Below are 20412 nucleotides of genomic sequence, written 5' to 3'. Positions count from 1 at the left end.
AGCAGGGATCCCAGGCCTCCCCATGAAGAGACGAGAGGCTTCCTGGGCTTTCAGCCTTGTCTCCTGCCAGTCCACCACACGCACACCCACACCCACGCACACGCTCCTGTACCTCTCCCATATGCTCTGTTCTCTGCTCTCAAGGACATTTCCCTGTCTGTCCTGTAAACTCCTCATCCTTCAAAATGTCAGAAGATGCCAGGTCTATGAAGTGTTACTAAACTTCTCTGATAGGGCTAATTTCTTCTTCCTTTTTTCTTTTCTTTCCCTTCCTCCCCCGCTCCCTCCCTCTCTCTTTCTTTCTTGTAAACTCTGTGCCTAATATGGGGCTCGAACTCATGAACCTGGGATCAAGAGTCACATGCTCAGGGTGCCTGACTGGCTCAGTTGGTAGAGCATGGAACTTTTTTTTAAAAAAGATTTTATTTATTTATTTGACAGGCAGAGATCACAAGCAGGCAGAGAGGCAGGCAGAGAGAGAGGGAGAGAGGGGGAAGCAGGCTCCCTGCTGAGCAGAGAGCCCGACTGATACTCAATCCCAGGACCCTGAGATCATGACCTGAGCCGAAGATAGAAGCTTGACCCACTGAGCCACCCAGGCGCCCCGAGCATGCAACTCTTAATCCTGGGGTTGTGAGCTCAAGCCCCACATTAGGCATTGAGTTTACTTAAAAAAAAAAAAAAAAGAGTCACATGCTCTGCTGACTGAGCCAGACAGGCACCCCTCTTCTTCCTTTCTCTGTACAGCCTCCCATTACGGCCCTTGTCCCACTGCCTTGTAATGATTTCTTTACACTGCTGTCTTTCTCACTAAGCTGTGAGACTCTTGAGGGTCATCAAAATGGAGATGGTTTGGCCAGAGAAGGGCTTTGAGGAACAGTTACATTTAAAGTCAGGTTTAGAAGGTCAAAGACGCCAAAGGAACAAGAGAGGGGCGGGGGATACTGGGAACACCACATAGACACATACCAGTGGGGTTGACTTTCGCTGTTCTGCAGGAGAGCCCTCCGTGCCTCTGGTCACCAGTGATTCAATAGATCCAGCTAAATGAGGGATGACGGTATGAGACACCGCATCTGTCTATGGCTGAATGGGATTCTCTAGGATCTACAAAAGGGAGCCTGATCCAGCCTTTATTAATATGGATGATTGCTGGTTCTGATCCTCAGTAGCTGCTTGACTCTCCTTGTGCAGGAACGACTTAGCTTCTGCTTGATGAAGCTGGGCTGGAATCCCTCTGTTCTCACTGCATGCCCTGGTGGACCTAATACTTGCTCCTTCCTGCACCCTTAAGGGAAGAGGTTGAACCACTTTCTTTTATTATGGGCATTCTCCCTCTGTCTAAGGGTGCTCTGGGGATCCAACAATGGGAGAGCTATGGCTGGCCTGGTCCAGCTTTGCTTCTGGGCGGGACTGTCATACGTGGGTACACATGGGCACCAGGGGGAGAGGGCTGAAGGTAGGGGAAGGATGTTCATTCTCCCTGGAGGAGGAAATACGGATTCCCTCAGCAACTAGAGCCTAGGCTCTAGTTAGCTATAGATCTCGGTAAGGCCTGGAATATTTATTTCCAAACTGAAAACTGGAGAGGTGCAATCTTATTAGGAAGACCCACTGCCCAAAAAAGAGATTCATCTAATAGTACTTTATGGTTTTACAAAACATTTCAAAAATATTTTCTCACCTGCAGGAGGCAGGGCATGGAAATTTCTGTTTTACAGATGTAAGAACTAAACTTCAGATTTCATTAACCTTTTTAAAGGAACTTATGGGAAGGATAGGACTAGAATCTAAGGTTTATCACCCCAAATCCCACACTCTTCTCCCTATTTGGTGTACTCCAAAGTATGACTGGTAACAGTGCTACCTGAGATGGTTACAGAAAAATATCTAAATATAAAATTTTGGGGCACCTGGGGGGCTCAGTGGGTTAAGTGTCTGCCTTCAGCTCAGGTCATGATCCCAGGGTCCTGGGATCGAGCCCTGCATCAGGCTCCCTGCTCTGTGGGGAGCCTGCTTCTCCCCATCTCACTCCCCCTGCTTGTGTTCCTTCTCTCTATGTCAAATAAATAAGTAAAATCTTAAAAAGAAATAAAAAAGCTACCTTGCTGTTAAAAAAAAAAGAATATTTCTGAAGACTTGGGAAATAGAGAATGCATTTTTCTTATTTTAACACTTAGGTTGTAGTGATCATTTGAGAGGTATTTTAATAATATTTTGAATTAAAATTTAATAGCCAATTACTGCTGTGGCCAGAGGATTTCAAATGCTAATGTAGCTCTACATGAATTTCTACAAGTTCAACTGAAGCCGTTCCACACGGCCGGCAATTCACTTTGGGCTGATGTGTCATTACTACGAGCACTGAAATTCTGACAGATGATGTTCCATGGCCTTTGATGGAAAAGCCTTTTAAATGATTCCTAAGAATGTAATAGTTAGAATATCTGAATAGGGGTTGGTTTTGTACCAAACTGGGGAAAACGGTGACAACTCAGGCCTGTTAAATAAACTGTTTGGGAAGGCCCCTCAGCCCCTGCCTCAGAAGGGGTTTGGGGTGTGGGGAATCCTGCAGCCTGGGAAGCCTGTCAGATTTATTTTCCAATTTCTGAAAGGTGAAAGAGCCTGGAGAAGCTCCCTTCTTATCCTTCCCATCTTTTCCCCTGTAGTTCTCGGGACTATAAAAACTCACAGCACAGAACCATCAACGGGGGTATGAAAGGCAGGGCCCTGGTTTGGGGCAGTTCCACTGGCCAAGTCAGTAGCGGCCCAAGAGAACACCAAGGATCACCTGTCCAAGCAGCCCCTCTGTGACTCTCCACCCAACAGAATAGGCAACTCGCTAGGATGGGCGTTCTGAGGTCTTCTGTAGCTTGCGGCTGAAACAAAGAGAAAGGGTCTTGCTTCTCCAGGTTCTTCCATTTAAGGCACCTTGATGCAGAGGTCAGGAATATGGGCTCTAGAGGGCTTCCCCATCAAAGGCCACAGAACGTCATCTATCGGAATTTCAGTGCCTGTACTAATGACACAGCAGCCCAAGGTGAACTGTTGACCATGTGGAATGGCTTACCTCCTTGAATCTAAGCTCTGCTTTTTCCTAGTATGCGTGATCCCCAGCAAACAATGTTATACTTCCCTGAACCTCAGTTTCCTCACCTGTAAAATGGGGATGAAAATACCTCCCTTACAGAATTGTTGTGAGAATTAAAGAATGTATGCAATGGCCTGTCACAGAACAGGCTCTCAGTCCATGGGGAGTTGCAACTGTTACACTACCCTTGCTGTCACCACCGCTATGATTGTGTCCCCTGACACTGCTACCACGATCACTACCAGCGCTGTCACCTCTACCTGACTGCTGTCACCACCACCATGATCACTGTTGTTACTGCCAGTGCTAGTGTTAGCCAGCGAGGATTTAATTCCATTTACCACAGAAAGGTGCAGTGAGAAGCACAGAATTTGAATTATAACAAGATTTTGTGATTTCAGAGTAGCTTTAAGGGTTCTGAGGGACATTGACATTCTTCTTCTTTTTTAAAAATATTTTATTTATTTATTTGAGAGAGAGAGCGAGCGAGAGCACGCAAATGTACAAGCAGGGGAAGCAGCAGGTAGAGGGAGAAGCAGGCTCCCAGCTGATCAGGGAGCCTGATGTGGGACTCAATCCCAGGACCCTGGGACTATGACCTGAGCTGAAGGTAGACACTTAACGACTGAGCCACCCAGGCGCCCCAGGACCATCAACATTCTTGAAGATGCAATGAGTAGAGGCTAACTCATGCCTAAAGCTCCCTGCCCCCTCTAAACTATAGATCATAGATTGAATTGTCCCTTTAAGAAACTACACTCAGGCGCTATATATAATCTGACACAGCATCAGTATTTGAAGACAGATACGTTTAACAAAATTTAAAATTTTAGACTATCAGCTGAGGAGATACCAATCAAATGCAGGTGATCTGAACGCAAGCATCACTTACAGTGCAGGAGGGATAAAACAGGAAGATAGCCTTTCCGGCACCAAGAGCAGGAGAAGGAAGACTACTAGCAAAGACACATGTCCTGATGCATTTATAAAAAGGAGGAAATTCCTTGGGATGTGGAAACTGAGTGAATGTAAAATGACATTCATTAACATTTTGCTTTTTAAGAAGCAAGCATGAAATCATTTAGCTTTAGCTCTGCACAGGAAATAGAAACACTTGTGTTATCCACTGGTAAGATTATTTGGGGGACTTCAACAACCGTTTTAGGAAGTGGGGGCAGGCAAGGAAAGAAACAGTGGAAGGCTTGCGAGATGAACTTGGCAAGGAAGACGGAGGTGGCTGGACAGTAGGGAGGAGAGCAGAGGTGAATGTTGGGGTCAATTATGTTAATACGTGACCCATCCCGAGGTGTCCACTTGCCCAGATGGAGGATGTCAGTGGATCAGAGCCATCCTTACTTTACAAATGGACAGGGGGGACCAAAGGTGCCCTTGTTGCGAAAGTTCTTCTCGGAGGCCATGAAATGTAGGCTGCAAGATTTATCTTTAAAAATATACAAGCAGAATGATGAGAGAGGGACAGATAAGTCTTTATTTTAAACATCTTCTGCTAAGGGAATTTGGAAAAAATATGCCATGTGGAAAGCTACCTACTGAGGTGAAACAATCGGATTTATAAGCATCTTGCAATTTAAAGGCGTTTCCACATTTGCTAGCATGTTAGATGTACTTAATTTTCCTTTTTTAAAAATAGCTTTCCTGAAGTATAATATGCATACCATAAAATTTGCCCATTGTTAAGTGTATAATTGGTTGATTTTTAGTAATCATAGAGAGTTCTGCAGCTCTCTCCTTCCACTCAGATTTTCTTTAAACCAGAAATCTTATTTGAAAATATTTTTATTTTTAGCATCGAGTTAAATGTGTAAACATTTTTATTTAATTTAGAGTATTTCATGTCTAATTTAAGCTGGTATTGCCTATGAGAAAAGCACAGAATGTAAGTCATTTTAAAGCAGCTTGGAACTAAGAGCGCTAATGGTAAATGTCTTCTATTTTATATACCATCGGCTTTTTCTTCCTGTAGAGAACACATCTAAATGAACGAACATTAGCTCAAAGTCACTTTAAATTTTAAAAATTTATTAAAATATAACCGATGAACAGTGATAAAATAACTGGTGAAATGTTTTTTTCACTTATTCTAGAAGGAAACAAAAGGTCAGTATGATATAAACTGTTAAAAGCAGAGCGAGTAATTTCCTTCTGACACTGTCAGAAATTCAGAAACCAGTTGGCCAAATTGTATTTACTAAATCCATATTGTATACCTATTTCTGTCCAAGATGCTGCGGGGAGGTATGTGATTCAGAAGACAGAATTCTTTACTCTCTAGGGTAGTGGTGAGAAATGTCCCTACTTTATTTTCATTCAGGCCCACTAATCTAAAATGGAAAAAATAAAAATAAAAAAGAATTAAAGAAACTCTTGATTTACATTTTTTAATAAAATAAAAATTCCATTTCCCTGCTTTTAATATAAAAAGAATTACAAAGTCTTTAATAAGTACAACAAGAAAAATTCAAAGAATGCTCTGAACTTCTTATAATCGGCTGCAGGAGAGAAGGCAACGGATGGTGGTGGGGTGTGGAGATGACGTTGGGGGGGGGGAGATAAAGAGGAAACAGGTTAGAACTCATGGAAAGGAACGATTCATAGCCACACAGAGCAACACACCTCCAGACTCGCACACACAAAAAGGGAGAAATACCGTCCGAAGAAAAAACCGAGAGAAGATGCCCAAAGAGTAAAACCATCCTTTGATGGCCCTTGTTTGGATCTTGCTATGAAAGACACTGAAAGGCGCGGTGTTTTGCGCAACCACAGGTGCAAGTGAGACGCAGGACATTGGGAACCTGTCCTTCGAGTGAGATGAAACGGATCTGGGGGCTAGATGCGGCCTCTTTGCCAAAGGCTCCCAGTTTAGCTCGGAGAGTTTCCAATCTATGCGGGGAGATGGAACGGATGATGACTAATAAAACAGAGCAGGGTTTGCAGTCATCGGAGCCAAGAAGTCTTTCTGGGGCAGGTCAGAATTGAGAAGGAGGGCGCTGTGTGGGGAATCGCAGCAGGGAAGTTTGGGAAGGCGCGTGAATACTCTGTGCTCTTTCGCTCCTCATCGCTTTCTGCTCATGCAAGAAAAAAAATGTATGACCAAGAGAAAGGTACTAATCCGAACTAACCAAATTCACATTTTGTTTGTGACTGAACAGTTTTAAGGCTCCATCTAGTTTTGGTCACTAGTGTGGGGTTCACGGAGACCCAAGTGAAACCACATTTATGCTAACTGTTCACATCTTTATACACAAAATTGGCCCTGAACGCTGGTAGGGGCTCTCTCACCACCTTGGCCGTGAGTGGCCACAGGTAAATTCTAAACCCTTCTTGAGTCTCATTGTCTTAAGCTGTAAACTGAAAGGATTGAACTGAAAAAATTCTGAGATTTTATCCCAAATGAAAGAGTTATAATTGAGCAAAAAAAGGTCCTGAGAATATAAATCAGAATAGAAATACTTTGATTAAAATATCCCTAAGATCCTTATAAATTAAGGATGAAGCAAACAGCTTTAGAAAAGATCAGATTTAACCTACATATACAATTTCTTATCCTCTAGTACTGAACCATTTGCCACTAAAACTGTATGAAAATAGGATATATCGGCACTAGAACTGCATTGCCTTACTTTAAATGTTTAGAAATCTGCAGTTTATAGCTAATCAGATCAACCCCGACATCCTCCTCACTGGCACTCTCAGCTTTGTAACGAATTTGACTTTTTAAAGTCATGGCATACAGTTCTAAAGATATTAAAGGAACAAGGAAATAAAGGGGGAAATGTAATAACCGAGCATCTCAAAAGTGGCGTTGTGCTCCTTCAGTTTTCATTTTCACTAGAAATCACTCGATTCTGATTTTAGTATTCCTGCTTACAAATAGGGGGGAAAGGCTGTGGGTGGTGGATGCGTGGGTGTGGGAGGGTCCATTGCTGTCTATTAGTGGAATCAACGCTTTCAGCCGACAAAGACAACAACCAAATCTTTAGATGGTTTATTTGATCTGCGTGAAAGAGTGGCAGTGGGATTTCTGGCACTTGAATAAGCGGAAACAATATTTTTGGCTAGAGAGATTTCTGAGTTCTCTCAGGGAGCCTTCTAGAAGGCCATCTGGTCCAAACAGTATTTCTTTTGTAAAGCCCTGCATTTGGAAACATAAATGAAAGGTGTATGAGCGGCAATCAGATACCTATGAAAATAATTTGCTTTCAATACTTGGAGGGGTGGTTATTATCCTTTGTAATTCTCTAGATGAAAAGACTTCCATTAGGGAAAAAAGCCCCTCTTTCTTTATTAAGATATAAATTCCCAGTTTACGTTCCAGTAGAGGATTTGCTTATTAATGTAAACTTATTAATTTGCTCTACGGTTTTCTCACGAGTGAAATTAGAAGGTTTCAGTGATATTTACAGTTGTTATGTCAAGTAGTGACCTTGTTTTTTGACCTCTATAATTTTTAATTGAACCTAGATTTTAAAGATGAACATTTCCTGGTCTTTGGTTTTTTAGCTAGCTTGTGAAGCTGTAACAAATGAAAAATGTTGAAAAAGTAAAACGAGATCCAAATGATAATGATATGAGTAAAACTGAAAATGAAGCAAAGCTGTATTTGTAATCAGATACTGCAAAAAACAGGAATATTCTAGCAAAGTACCTTTAAAATCTATCACATGTAATAAACTTTGCTATTCTTTCACATTTTTCTGTTAGTCTCCACATAGAAAGAAATGCTAAATTCTTATATTGAAATATCTTAGGATTACTGATCATTTTCTTTAGCTGTCATTTTTGCCAAGAAAAAATGAATACAAAAAGAGGAAAAAATGAGCACTGAGTTTTAATAGAAGCTTGAAAAAAAATACTGTATCATAATACATGAATGTATATATACTGCATAAATATTTTTATGTACTTCTATGTAAGTTATAGTTTCCACTGATACATATATATATTAATATTAACTAAATATTTGCTTGAGATGTTTTCCTTTCAGTTACCCAATTTTCCTACTATATACAATTTCAAGTTGATAAAAAAAGAATTGTAAAAATCCCATTTTTAAGAAGCAATACTAAATTCAGTTCTGAATGGAGAATTTACAAATAGTGGAATCATCACTGTTATGGAAAAGATGACATCAAAAATAAAATTAACCTCTAAGAAAACCTCTATAGGTTTAAAATAAATCATATGGAAAGTGATTTATCCTGGCTAAAGTTCCTACCAAATAATTTGAAGCTAAAATTATTAATGACATGAAGGTTGTATCTCAAAATATATTTTTCTGGAAGGACTGGAGAAAGACACAAGTCTGACAAATATTGCAGATATATATCTCACAACTGATGTCAGCTAAGTTTGACACATTTTAGCTTATGGGAATTAAAATAGGAGCATAGAGTATTGGAAATGTTTAAGATTTTTCCAACAGATTTTAACAAGAGAAGATGACCCTGAATCCCTAATGTCAATTGATAGCCTAATTCTTATTAGTGGGAACTGCTGTGCCAGGCAAAACGCTTTTTCCTGTAAATATCTATAGTTTCCTGAAACAAAGCAGTCACAAGTACCATTATCTGCCAAACAGTGACAGATTATATGAGCAGATTATTATTTCTTAATGTAAAGTACTTTTTAACCTGACATTAGACTAAAGGGCATCAGACTTTATTTCCTAAAAACTTCTAATATAAATGAAACAAAAAAAATTCTGTGACACCAAAGTTCTCGAATAATTAATCTACTTTGTGATCTAAATATTCCCACGAATTTTGTTATTTGGTAGGAACAGAAAAAAAGGTATAACATTTTTGATAATAATTACTGTTATTACAATATTGTTATTGTTATTATTATTACACGACTATACTAATTATTGTCACTATAGAAAACACAAAGCATTACCTGTGAACTTCAGCTATACCTCTGGTCTTAGAGCAGAATATAATTTAAGATGGGAGCAGAAGAAGAGAAAAGAAAAAATATATAATTTTGCCTTCTTGGGTCATTTCTACTGAAAAATATTACTTGAATGAAATTTTCATCGGAGGGGAACAAAGGTCTTTTGGAAATTTGTAACTGTCTCACTAGGACACAAACTATCAGTTTACCATCATTGACTGAGTCACCTGTGCTTTGGACAAAGTATCCGAGGGTGTATGTTTTCATCAGCGATTCACAATTGAAATAAAACAGATTAGATGTTTGTTGGAAGCAATACTTTATACAATTGAGCAACCTATTTATACTAAATCTTTACAAACAGAACGCACATTATTTAAACCCCAAGACCCTTCAAGACCCAGAGTCACCTACCTGCAGACCCAATTTTTGTGACCAGCCAATTTATAGGCAAAGTGAAAGAAACATGCGAACTGGATAAAATAACCATATGTCCCCACTGGAAGCCCCATTACTTGAATCATTTAAACCTTGCTGGACAAAGCACCAGGAGAATTTGCTGTAGGAAACAAACCTACACCAATGGGGCAGGGAGGAAATGACCTAATGGTGAGTCTCCCTTCTGCTCTAATTTCTGTGGTTGTGTGTTAAGAAAAGCTGTCCTGCCACATTGTTGTGAAAGCTTATGCCCCAACAAGACAGCATTTCTTATTAAAAAAAAAAAAAAAAAAAAAAGCCAGTTTTGAATTTAACATTTAAGTTGCCATCATCAAAAGGCAAGGACATTTTGGAATAATTTTGTTTGGGAACACTTCTAAGATACAGTGGAAAAGTGTTTTTTCCTTCATTCAAGAACTTAAAAAATGCCAGCAAAAGAGTGTGATTCAATTCTACTTTGAATTTTGTTTGCTGGCTACCCGAAATTTACGGTAACCTCTTCCATACTCCTGGCTGCTTACGATGCTGAGTGGGATCCTTTGATGTTATTGAATGTGAAGCCCAGTATAGGCGGTTAATGGAGGCAGTGGTGGCCCAGATTGGAACACTGCTCAGTCTGCCATTTTGATGGCCCACATTCTGCCTCAGTTTATCATTTCAATCGGAAGTATTTATCAGCTGACATAAGGAGAGGCAGAGAACATTTAGTGTGTGCGGAGGCACAGGTAGGACAGGTGAGTGGATGGAGTTATTTGCACGTATGAATGAAAAAGTATATGGCTCTTTAGGTAAATAATGATGTGCCTTCGTGGAGGTGCTGGGTTTTGGAGTTTAGATACAGAAATGGACATTAAAACAATGTCATTTTCAAAACACATCACTGCAGTGCTTTTCTGACAGCCACTCCCGATTTAAAATGAAAGAATGCTATTTATTCAGAAATGAGTGTAAGTCCAAATGGGATGTTATCAATGTCACATATTCTGCCCTTTGATTTTAAGTGCCAGTTTGTGCAAAGACGAGCCTGTGAGTGTGTGAGGGTGAGCAAGTATGCAAGGTCAGAGCTGAAGGCAGGTATCTATAATGATGGGGAGGGAGTGACCCACTTTCTACTTTCCCAAGTCCTGTGATTTTCAGGTGTTTACACTGCCGGTAAAAAGTGCAAGTGACACTTCTCACATCGATGTCACCAGTTCACCACAGAAGCCAGTTTTGTTCCCCCCCCCCCGTAAGGGGGTGTTTAACGTTTAGAACCCTGGTAATGTTTCAGCATTCTTTCTTCCCCAAGACTGTTTGCATCGCAGGTATTAAAACTTCACTCCTTACGTCGGTAACTAGGCTGAGTTTAGATAGTACCTCTAAGATGGATTTATAAATGCAACTTTCCCTGTCCCCTTACAAAGAGGCGAACGGTATTACTGCAAATAACCTTTAAGATAATTAACTGACAATGCTGCAACTAGCATAAAATCTTCCTTCAGGCGACACCTAATTTAAGTGTTACTGGCACAAAGTGGAGACAGATTGCGCATCACCACTGCAATATTTACATAGCAGAAACCCACAGAGCAGGAAACGCGAGGCTCAATGATGCACTAAATTAGGAACAACCATACTCCAGTGTTAATTTGCTCTCCATTCTATCCAAATCTCAGGTCCAGAAATTGGTACAAACACATACACAGCCTCCCACTCTTAAATGATTAAACCGGAGGAGCTTTTTGTTACATTTTTGCCCCCGAATTAAAATAACTTGAAAATTTATTTCCTCTCTCCACAAGAACCATTTGATCAAACTGTGTTTATTTCATTACAACTTGCATTCGCTTTGATCTAAAATTATTTTCATATGAATGCTGCATTGGAGTCTATAGAGAAAAACTAAACAGACTTCTATTTTCTCAAAGGTTTGCCAGAAGAGTTTATGAAAAGAAAAAGCTATAGAGTGACTTGAAGGCCAGGTAGTAAAATATTCAGAAACATGGAAGGGCAAATTTACCTTAAGTGAATTTCTCCCTGATGAATGTTGTCCTCCCCCAACTTACCCCTCACAACGCAATGAGTTTTTGAAACGACTCAAACGATATCTAGTTTCTATTTTTCCCTCACAGTATTTTAAACACCAGTTTCACCCAAGGTATTAACAAAACATTTACCTTTCCTAATTGTTGATGTTCTTTAAAGGCAGCGATCAGTTCTTCAGCCCACTTAATTTTTTCAGGAGAAGGAGAAAACTGTTCCTGTACCACGGCAATTTGGTTAGGGTGTATCACCTGCTTACCTACAAGAAGATTAATAACACCGGAAACACGAAACAACAAACAGATGTTCAAACAAAATGTCTCAACCACGAAAGCCTCCTAATGCTTCACAGACTGTATGTAAAATAACTAATTATTGTAGAACTTTTTAAAAAAGAAAGTAACTGCAATCTGGCAGGCTTTTCCAGAATACCACATAAGAAACACAGAAGAATGGGAGTAATTGTGTTTCTGATCCTATAGAAATGCCACCTTAGTGCAGATAATCTCTCATTTTTAGTTACAGGTGGGTTGACTAGGCAGCTCGTTGGCTAATCCTTTGGCTGGAACTTTAAAGGATAAGATCTGCACATTAGAGTGATTATTTTGAGTTAAAGTACAAAAAAATTATATGTTAACTCTTTCAAATTTTACAAGTTGTCTTTTGCTTCTTTTGTGCCATTATCCCACCTGCCATGGTTTCTTTTAGAAGCGGTCTGTTGGTTTACATGAAGCTTAGAGAAACAGATGTCACAACTATATTAATATCAAATAGTGGCTTATAATCATATAATATATTTAACTTTCTTTCTGTAAGACAAATACAGTGTGTCATTTCTAACTACTGACAGAAAGTTGGATTTCAATGAAAAAATTTTACTCAGTACAGTGAAACAGAAGGCAGATTTGAACACAGTGGTCTCTAGATTACTTCATTTCAGAATGTTTAAATAAAAAAGTTACTGAAAGTTTCTCTACCCCAAAACATAACCAGGTTTTCCCTTTTTTCTTGTAGAATGAAGACTGAATATTTCCCTCTTATACAGATATTTAGATTCCCCAGAAGAAAGCTTATCTCTGTAGTGAGAAGCTTTCTGCTGCTTTTCGGAGTTTAAGATCCTAAGGAAAAACACTACACAAACATAGGACTCACAGGCTTCTGTGAAATCGTGCCGTCATTAAAAGAAACAATTTAACAATCGGGGAAGTGTAAAATTGAATCAGGTCATTAATAAAATACAACATAATTTAATGTTATACTAATGATGAGATTATATTTTATCAAATGATAAAATTATGGACATATTTCGTTCTTTAAAAATGAATGTGCACTTAATGATAGTTTGCTCTCCTAGATATATTTGTCCATATATCAATTTGCTTTGCTTCTGAAATAGTTTTAACATTTAGCCAGTACGAATTACACCCTTGGTGTTTTAGAAAAGATCAATTCCTGTTACCGTCATTATTCTACTGAGTAGGAAAAAACCCCAATATATGTAAAAAAAAAAATTTGAATATTTCACGCAAAAGAGTTTAAATGGATAAATATAGCAATATCTTTTCTTACAGTAGCATGATTAGAACACCTTCCCCTTGCTGTTATTTGATTCCAATCTGTCAGCATACTAATAAAACATTAAAACCTTATACAAATAAAGATGCTTTACAGTATTTGAGGAATCGTGCTCATTTCGGTGGCACATATACTAAAACTGAGGCATCATTTCAGGGAACAAATAATATCAGTGAAGACAACCGAGAGCTTTTTTCAATAGTAGGGGCTGCAATTACATTTAAGTCATCTCATAATTGTTACAATATTATTAATAAAGGATGTCAGTTCTGGTAGTCATTTTGTACTAATTGTTAGACCTGAATTTTATAATTTATGTACATAATTTACATAGATGTATAAAAAGCCAGATTTCACGGGAACATCTTGGTACAGACACTATGACTTGAGGAACGAAACATAAACCATCTAGAAATACTAGGAAAGCACTGAGGGCTGCAAGTACCCGTATTTTGGTAGTGAGGCTAATTTTAGGATATGTGGTAAGTTTTAGAAATTTATGAACATCCATGTACGAAGTTTTCTGTGGCTGATTCTTGTATATCCCAACAACAGAATGTCAGACTTTAATGTCTATGTGGGAGTGAAGCAAATATTTTATACAGAAGGGCTGTTATTGGCAAGTTACTGAGGGTGCAAAATTGGAAGACATTAAAATTTATGACCATGAAATCCTTTTTACAGTACCACTTGATATATCGTGCTTTAAATCAATACCTGTCAAGTCTTTTAGGTGACTGTATGATGGTGTCATTTTTGTCTTCTACAAAAGACTGCAAAAAAGAAGAAAACCTATAGGGCTTCAAATTTATCATCTTTCTTCTCAGCATGCAGTGATGACCAAGTCAGCTGTTGAAGCTTTATTCCAAGATTTAGTTTTGCTTTCTTTTTAGAAAAATAATTCCTAATGTTAATAGCCACTTGTATGGCCAATGCATTGATTTAAAACCAATCCACATGGGCTGTGGCCCTGTGAAATAATGACCGGAGATCAGAAACCATAATGCGCTATTTGATGCATGGCTAACTTTTAAAAAACTACAACTCATTAAAAAAAATGTATTAATTTTTAAAAGTAGAGAAAATCCTTATGCATAGACTAAGTGCTGCTCATCAGTGTTAGGGGTAACACGATACTTTCATTAGATGTTAAAACTTCCAACCACCTGCTTCAGAGTGGGTGCGTATTTCTTCTTCCCTCCATGCTTTCCTCCCTGCTTGTGCAGAGCCCAAGTTAGGGCAATTAAATGACAAATAATTAGGACAAACAGATCACAACTGGATCTAAAATAATCAAAGCCCTTATTGTTTCAAAATACTACAAATAATCTCATATCTTATTACCAGACTAATTCCCTTTTACTGGTATGTAGAAATATAATTGGGACAACAAAGACCTTTCTAAAAATTGCAAAATGGTTATGAAGTATAGCTCCCTACTTTACTGACTTGTTCACTTGAATATATAATGGGCACTGTACCCTCTGTGCCTCCCCACTCTCCCCCTGCTTCCATTTTTTGTGTGTGTGATTTAATACTCCCTGTTGTTGAGAAACAATAGTGCCAAGCCCATAAGCTCCTCATGCTGAGTTGGGCACAGTCTAGAAATTTAAATCTGATTTGAAGTAACTTGTCTTCTGCGATTGAATTAGGGACCAATTTAATTCAGCCCTGTTTCTTGGAGAAATTCTCAAACTCCTTTATAAGTTCTGGAGCAAACATTTGCCCCAGAGGTAGTTGAGGACACCCAGGTTATACTGAGTGATGGTGATACAGGCCAGCATCAATTCAGTGTTTTCAATTTTTTTTTTTATTGAATTAGTGCCCATTTCACAGCAACATCTGGCTGCTTGGCAGCCAATGCCACACATTTTAGACCAACAACATCGAGGTCTATTAGATAGATTTCATGGAGTGTTTCTCCAACTTTACCATTTGGGCTATGCCCTAACTGGTCACTGGAAAGAGGCAGGTGTAACAGCCCACGGGGACAAGGACAACCTCAGGGCCAGGAGAGGACTCTTTCATTCTTAGTCACTAGTAAATGTGGGGAGGATTCATTTATTAATAGTTCAGATGACTGGAAAATATTTCCCTATAAGAGATCACATTTATTTACTCACTTATTTATTAAACAAATTTGGGGAGAATCACAGTTTGTTTTAACTCTTCCTGTTGAAGACACAAAAACAAATTGTCAGAACTTTAAGTCTAACATAATACTGAAATTTCCTAAGTTTAATTTTATTTGGGGGTAAACCACCGTCTATTAAGATAAGTTTTACATTTAAGATCATTTTATGAAATATTTCTTTCAGTAATCCCTAACTGGACATATTTCAAAAATATTTACAAAAGGGACAGCAAGGATGTTTGTCTCTTTTCCTTATTATCTGAGTTAATTTCTGATCATGATATTCTTAGAACTTGTAGCAGAAGAATAAATAAGAATAAAAGAGCTTATGGTGTTTCTTATCTACGGTTGCATGTGTGTGTGTGTGTGTGTGTGTGTGTGTGAGAGAGAGAGAGAGAGAGAGAGAGTGCTCACAACTATGGATGTGTGTTTGTGTGTAGAATCCTATTGTGGTTTTGAAAAAAATGGATTTCTGTTGCAAAAACACAATTTTCGGTTGCTCCCTGGACTCCTGGGGATCTGAGTGATCGGACACACCAATCAACAGATATCTGCCTGCACTCCAGGACTGGATTGCGGGAAACCCGCTGATCTTAGTGCCAGCCAAAGCCCGTAGGTGTCGCCAGGTGCATAGACACTTACTGGGAGGTGGGAGAAGAATAAGGAGCTTGAAGTAGCAGAAGAATAAAAAACTAGTTATGAGTAGTAAAAAAAAAAAAATCAAAGAAGAGATCACCAAAGTTTTTTTCAGAAATGAATATTTTGAATGTTTGAGGATATTTTCCTTTTCCCCATCAACCCAAATTCTTACAGCAATTCACTCAAAAACACTTCTCTAATAACCTCATCCCTCCTCTAGGGTCAGCAAAACCAGAATACTTAGGAACACAGAAAAAAAAAAAAAGGTAACTAATGTAAAGAGGAAATAAAACGAAGGCTGCATTGTTTGAGTTGCACCGCCAAGGGAAAACACAATTTGTTCAGTAGGTTCTTGCCCTCGATGACATTTCCACATTTCAAATAGTGGAATAAGTCTATCAGATATGTGGCTCTGGAATGTTTGCTCATCTCGCTACTGCTTTCTAAGATATCAGCAAGAATCGTACCAGTAAATCCCATCGCAGCTCCTTCCCTTGACTGCCTGAGGAGCCCTTCTCCATCTCGAAAGTCAATGTATACCAGATCTATGGCCTGCAGACCAAAGGCCTTCGCTGTAACGATAATCTTCTGTCGGGCGTACAGAATATCTTGGGTATCTTTACTACTTGTTGCACCTGAAATAGGATGTGGACAGAAAAAGGAGACATGAACTCTGGAAACCAAACACAGCAGCCACCTATGGTAAAAACTCGGTTTGTAAAGACCTGGGAATTGTTCCCCAGCAAAATGATGATTCTAATATAAACAAAGAGAGGGATATGTGGAGGCAGAGTGAAGTCACTTACGTGTCTATTTCTCTTGGAAGGCATCTTTCAGTGTCATTACTTGTGTGCGGGTTAAGAAAGCCCCCCCCCCCCACCTGCATCTCAGGAGATACAACCACAAGTGACTTGATAGGTCACCAATTACTTCTGGTATATTTTTTCCTTCTAGCCGTTGCTTGGAAAGTATCAGTCCAAAGACGGCACCACAAAAGGTGGCCAAGCAGCTGGGCAAGGAAACAGTTAACTTCTCTCGCGGAGCCCAGAAATTCGCGTGCTGTGGTTACCATGCCCTGCCATAACCAAGGTTCTGAGCCAGAGAGCACAGCTTCAGGGTTGGGATGAAGAAATTGGGGAAACGGAAGGGCACTCATTTTGAAAGAGGCAGAAAGTGTCCACTGAACTGTCAGAAACACAAAAGTCTCTTGGAAAGACTGGTATTAAAATAAGCTCCTTTTCTTTCCCCCAGGGGTGGGTGTGTGTGGGGTGTCACTGTTTGTATTTGGACCGTGACACTGCTCAGGGAGAGCTCCAGGCTTCAGGCCCCTGGCACTGTGGTTCTGCAAATGCTTTGTGGACTTGGCCTCTTTTCTAGGTGTGCCCAGAGTCACTAGTAAGACCAGAGGCAGAGTGCCCAAGGGATGGGGAAGATTAGTGGAAACAAACATATTATCTCAATAAATATTTAATAAGAGTTCTGACATGTATTTTAGGAGGAATTTAAGATCTGTTTAAAATAATATTTGGATACTACATTTAATATAGAAAATGATTCATTAAAATGTAAAATTGCCTTCATTTGTGTTAGAAGCCTACATAGCCCTCAGATTGATGTGAAAACAAAATATTTAAGCAACAAAGAGGTTATTCACATATTATACTCACTATGATCAAAGTAGATGTCATATATTCCCCAACACATCTGAGGTTGCGACAGGCTTTCTATTATTTTATAAACGAAGAGAAGTAATAATACAATGTTCTAGAAGCAGGACAGCTCTGAGGTGCCCTAAATTATCAGAAAGTATTGCCCATTCAGAAGAACCATTGTCATGGTTGGCAAATATATATTGTCATGTAAATGTCCATTCATGAAGGGGCAAAGAAAAAATACACACACACACACACACACACACACACATACACACAGAGATTGAAAAAGAGAGAAATGTGTTTGATACCTATGCTGGCACGAAAGTCTTCTCCTCCAAAAACGACTGCATCTAGGAAAAGACCCACTTGAGGTCCGGTCTTCAGTGCTTCTTCACACACGGCCTGTAAAAGAGCAGAACAGAACCAAATCTCACAGAAATGCAGTTTAGAGAGAAACAGCATGGTGTATTTCAGTAGCAGAAAGATACAACTCTTAACACAATTTGGCTGAAAGCAAACTAGCAGTCCTAAAATGCAGCCTAAATTTACCTCTTTTGAAAGGCTTTTAATATTGTCCAAGATAAGTATGTTGTATAGATTTGCTTTGCTTCATGGATTACGTTAATATAGTTACAAATATATATTAATACAGTTAACAATGTTCGAATCACAGTTCATCTAATTTCTAGAGAAACTTTGAATTAACTCATTTTGATCGTACTGTAAATTATTTCTCTTTTTTCCAAAATTTGTTTTTGTTTTAAGAGACTCTCAAACAATAAACATAGAACCACAGGAGAGAAGGAAAGAATTTTTAAATCAAATTAATTGGATTATTTACATTAGGATCAGGATTTCCTAGTAAATGGTTTCAGGATTAAAGACAGTCAATATAAAAATCTACAACTCCAGAGGGGCAAATAAAAATGCAACAAGTCATTCAAGATGTATTCATTGGCAACTTTTATATTTCTATGTGAAAATATTTCTATGTGATTTGTAACATCTGTCCTACAGGTTAGGTAACTGAGTAGTGGAACTCAATCTACCAAGGTGGAGATTTAGCATGCTAAAGTATGTGGGTAGGGAAGACCTGAAAATCGGGAGAGGACACTGTTGATTAATTTCAGGGGTTGTAAGTGCTCCTAAGTATAATATGGAATAAGGTGGTGCCGTGGAGTTGAGAATTCAATCGTTGTCTGAATCTAGTCACATCTAAGGGATATGCTTTGATTATATCTCAGAATTATGGGGCAGGCTGGAAGAATTTGTGGTCAGTGGCGTAAATGTGCTGATCACGAGGCTTGAAGCAGCTCCCCGAACATATGCACTCTGCCTGCCCCTCCTGCATGGTCCAGTAGGTCTCAAAGTTTCCTCTCGGAGCGCTTACTCACATAGTATCTCTCTGGGCAGTTTTCAACTATCTCTTTTCTTTGTTTTTAGGGATTTCTTCCCTCCTGCCCTCTGAGACAGGGTGCTGCAATGACGTTCTAGAGTCAGGTGAAATGTGAGACATATTTTGGAAAACAGTTTAAATGATCAGTGGTAAAGGGGGAAAAAACAAGCTAGCCATGAAATTGTTAAGGCAAATAAATGGCTGAATGCAGTCTTACACTGCTGGCAAACACTTGGTTCAGCTAATCTTCCTGAATGCATATCAGGAAATACTGCACGTTCTAATGTGGCAAATTGAAATAATATATTACAAATTATTGGTGTATACTAATCTACAAATAGCAGTCGTACATACTAGACATTATGGATAATGTTGCCACAAAGAGGCCAGAAAATTTCCCAAATTTAAAAGGCAATTGTTACAAAAGAATAACTGAACATCAACTCAGAAGGGAAACAAAAGAAATTTTCATGTACATTTCATCTATAAATATAATAATTCAAAGCATATGTTTACATTATTATTTCATTAAAATAGGAATATATGAATATTTCACTTAAATATTTAGGATTGGGAAGTTTCTCCTTGCTACTAAGCTAGTTTCTTTGTTTTCTAAGATGCTCACAGCCTGGTTTTGGATTATTACAGATAATAAATGGTGCTCAAGGTTTACTTTGCCTATAAATCTTTCTAGAAAAATATTTTAAGTAGATATCAAAATTGAGAACAAAAGTTCTCTTTAGGGAATAAATAAAATACTAACTTATTAGTCACATTACGTTCTCTTACCTTAAAATTGAGCAAACCCATTGCAGTTTCCACAAAAGGGATTAAATTCATAGGCTGTTCAAGTTTTCGGCCTTTTAAGTAGAATGAAAATTTGTCTGAAAACTAAAATCAAAAGTGTCATAGGTGATTAATGGGGGAAAAATGTACAATCACCGAAACGTAGACCTAGAAGTAGTATTTAAGTCTTTGGCCTGAGGAAGTAATATCCCAGCCTATTTCGTACACAAAAGAGAATAAAAACAAAGCAAAACAAAACAGGAGGAAAGACCAAAGAAAACAGGTAACAAAGTTCCCACCAAACTAAATAGTAAAACCCCAAGCATTATAATTTTTCCCCCCTTAAGGAGCATTTTGAGGCCTAGGAGTTAGAAGTGGAAAGAGAGATTCTGGAGTTTAAATGCTTTCCTTGAAAACATATCTACTTAAGACCTCTAGCCTTCATTTCATTAAATGCAAATGGTAGGTCCCCAAAACAGTGAAGTCTTGCTCTACCTGCCATTCTGTTTTTGTTTTGGATCAGGCACTGACATCAGTGGAACTGTACAGCAGCCTTCTACGTGGAACCCATATTATTCATTATAGCACCATTATCCTTTGTTCAGTAGGTTTTTCTTCATAATTTTTTAGCTTACCTAGGAAGACCTTAAAAAGGAAGTTTAATTCTTTGAAGACCAAAGCTCGCCAATTTTTTCCATGAGACCAGTTCACAGCTAGCTCTGTGCTGCCAGTGGGGTAGCCCAAATTCCAAAATCTATCATCT

At 38.7% G+C, this 20412-nt stretch overlaps 1 protein-coding gene across 8 annotated transcripts in view; it reads right to left on the bottom strand.

Annotated features, from left to right (window-relative positions):
• CLYBL (citramalyl-CoA lyase) overlaps window positions 1-20412 on the bottom strand; it is a 295860-nt gene that overhangs the window by 47366 nt on the left and 228082 nt on the right. For 4 of the 8 annotated variants that reach the window (XR_014303306.1, XM_082700829.1, XM_082700830.1 and 1 more), the window contains exons 4-7: window positions 19653-19754; window positions 17776-17869; window positions 16280-16447; window positions 11599-11723 (exon numbers count right to left, since the gene is read on the bottom strand). Coding sequence is in view for 7 of the 8 variants with exons in the window: in XM_082700829.1 (XP_082556955.1) it covers window positions 11599-11723; window positions 16280-16447; window positions 17776-17869; window positions 19653-19754 (489 nt within the window). In the remaining variant the exon portion in view is untranslated. The remainder of the gene's footprint in view (window positions 1-11598; window positions 11724-16279; window positions 16448-17775; window positions 17870-19652; window positions 19755-20412) is intronic. The other 4 variants (XM_082700834.1, XM_082700835.1, XM_082700832.1 and 1 more) reach the window with 1 other exon arrangement.

The sequence above is a fragment of the Mustela nivalis genome, assembly GCF_964662115.1.
Source record: "Mustela nivalis genome assembly, chromosome: 15".
Lineage (NCBI taxonomy): Eukaryota > Metazoa > Chordata > Mammalia > Carnivora > Mustelidae > Mustela > Mustela nivalis.
This window is presented reverse-complemented; position numbering and strand designations above follow the sequence as displayed.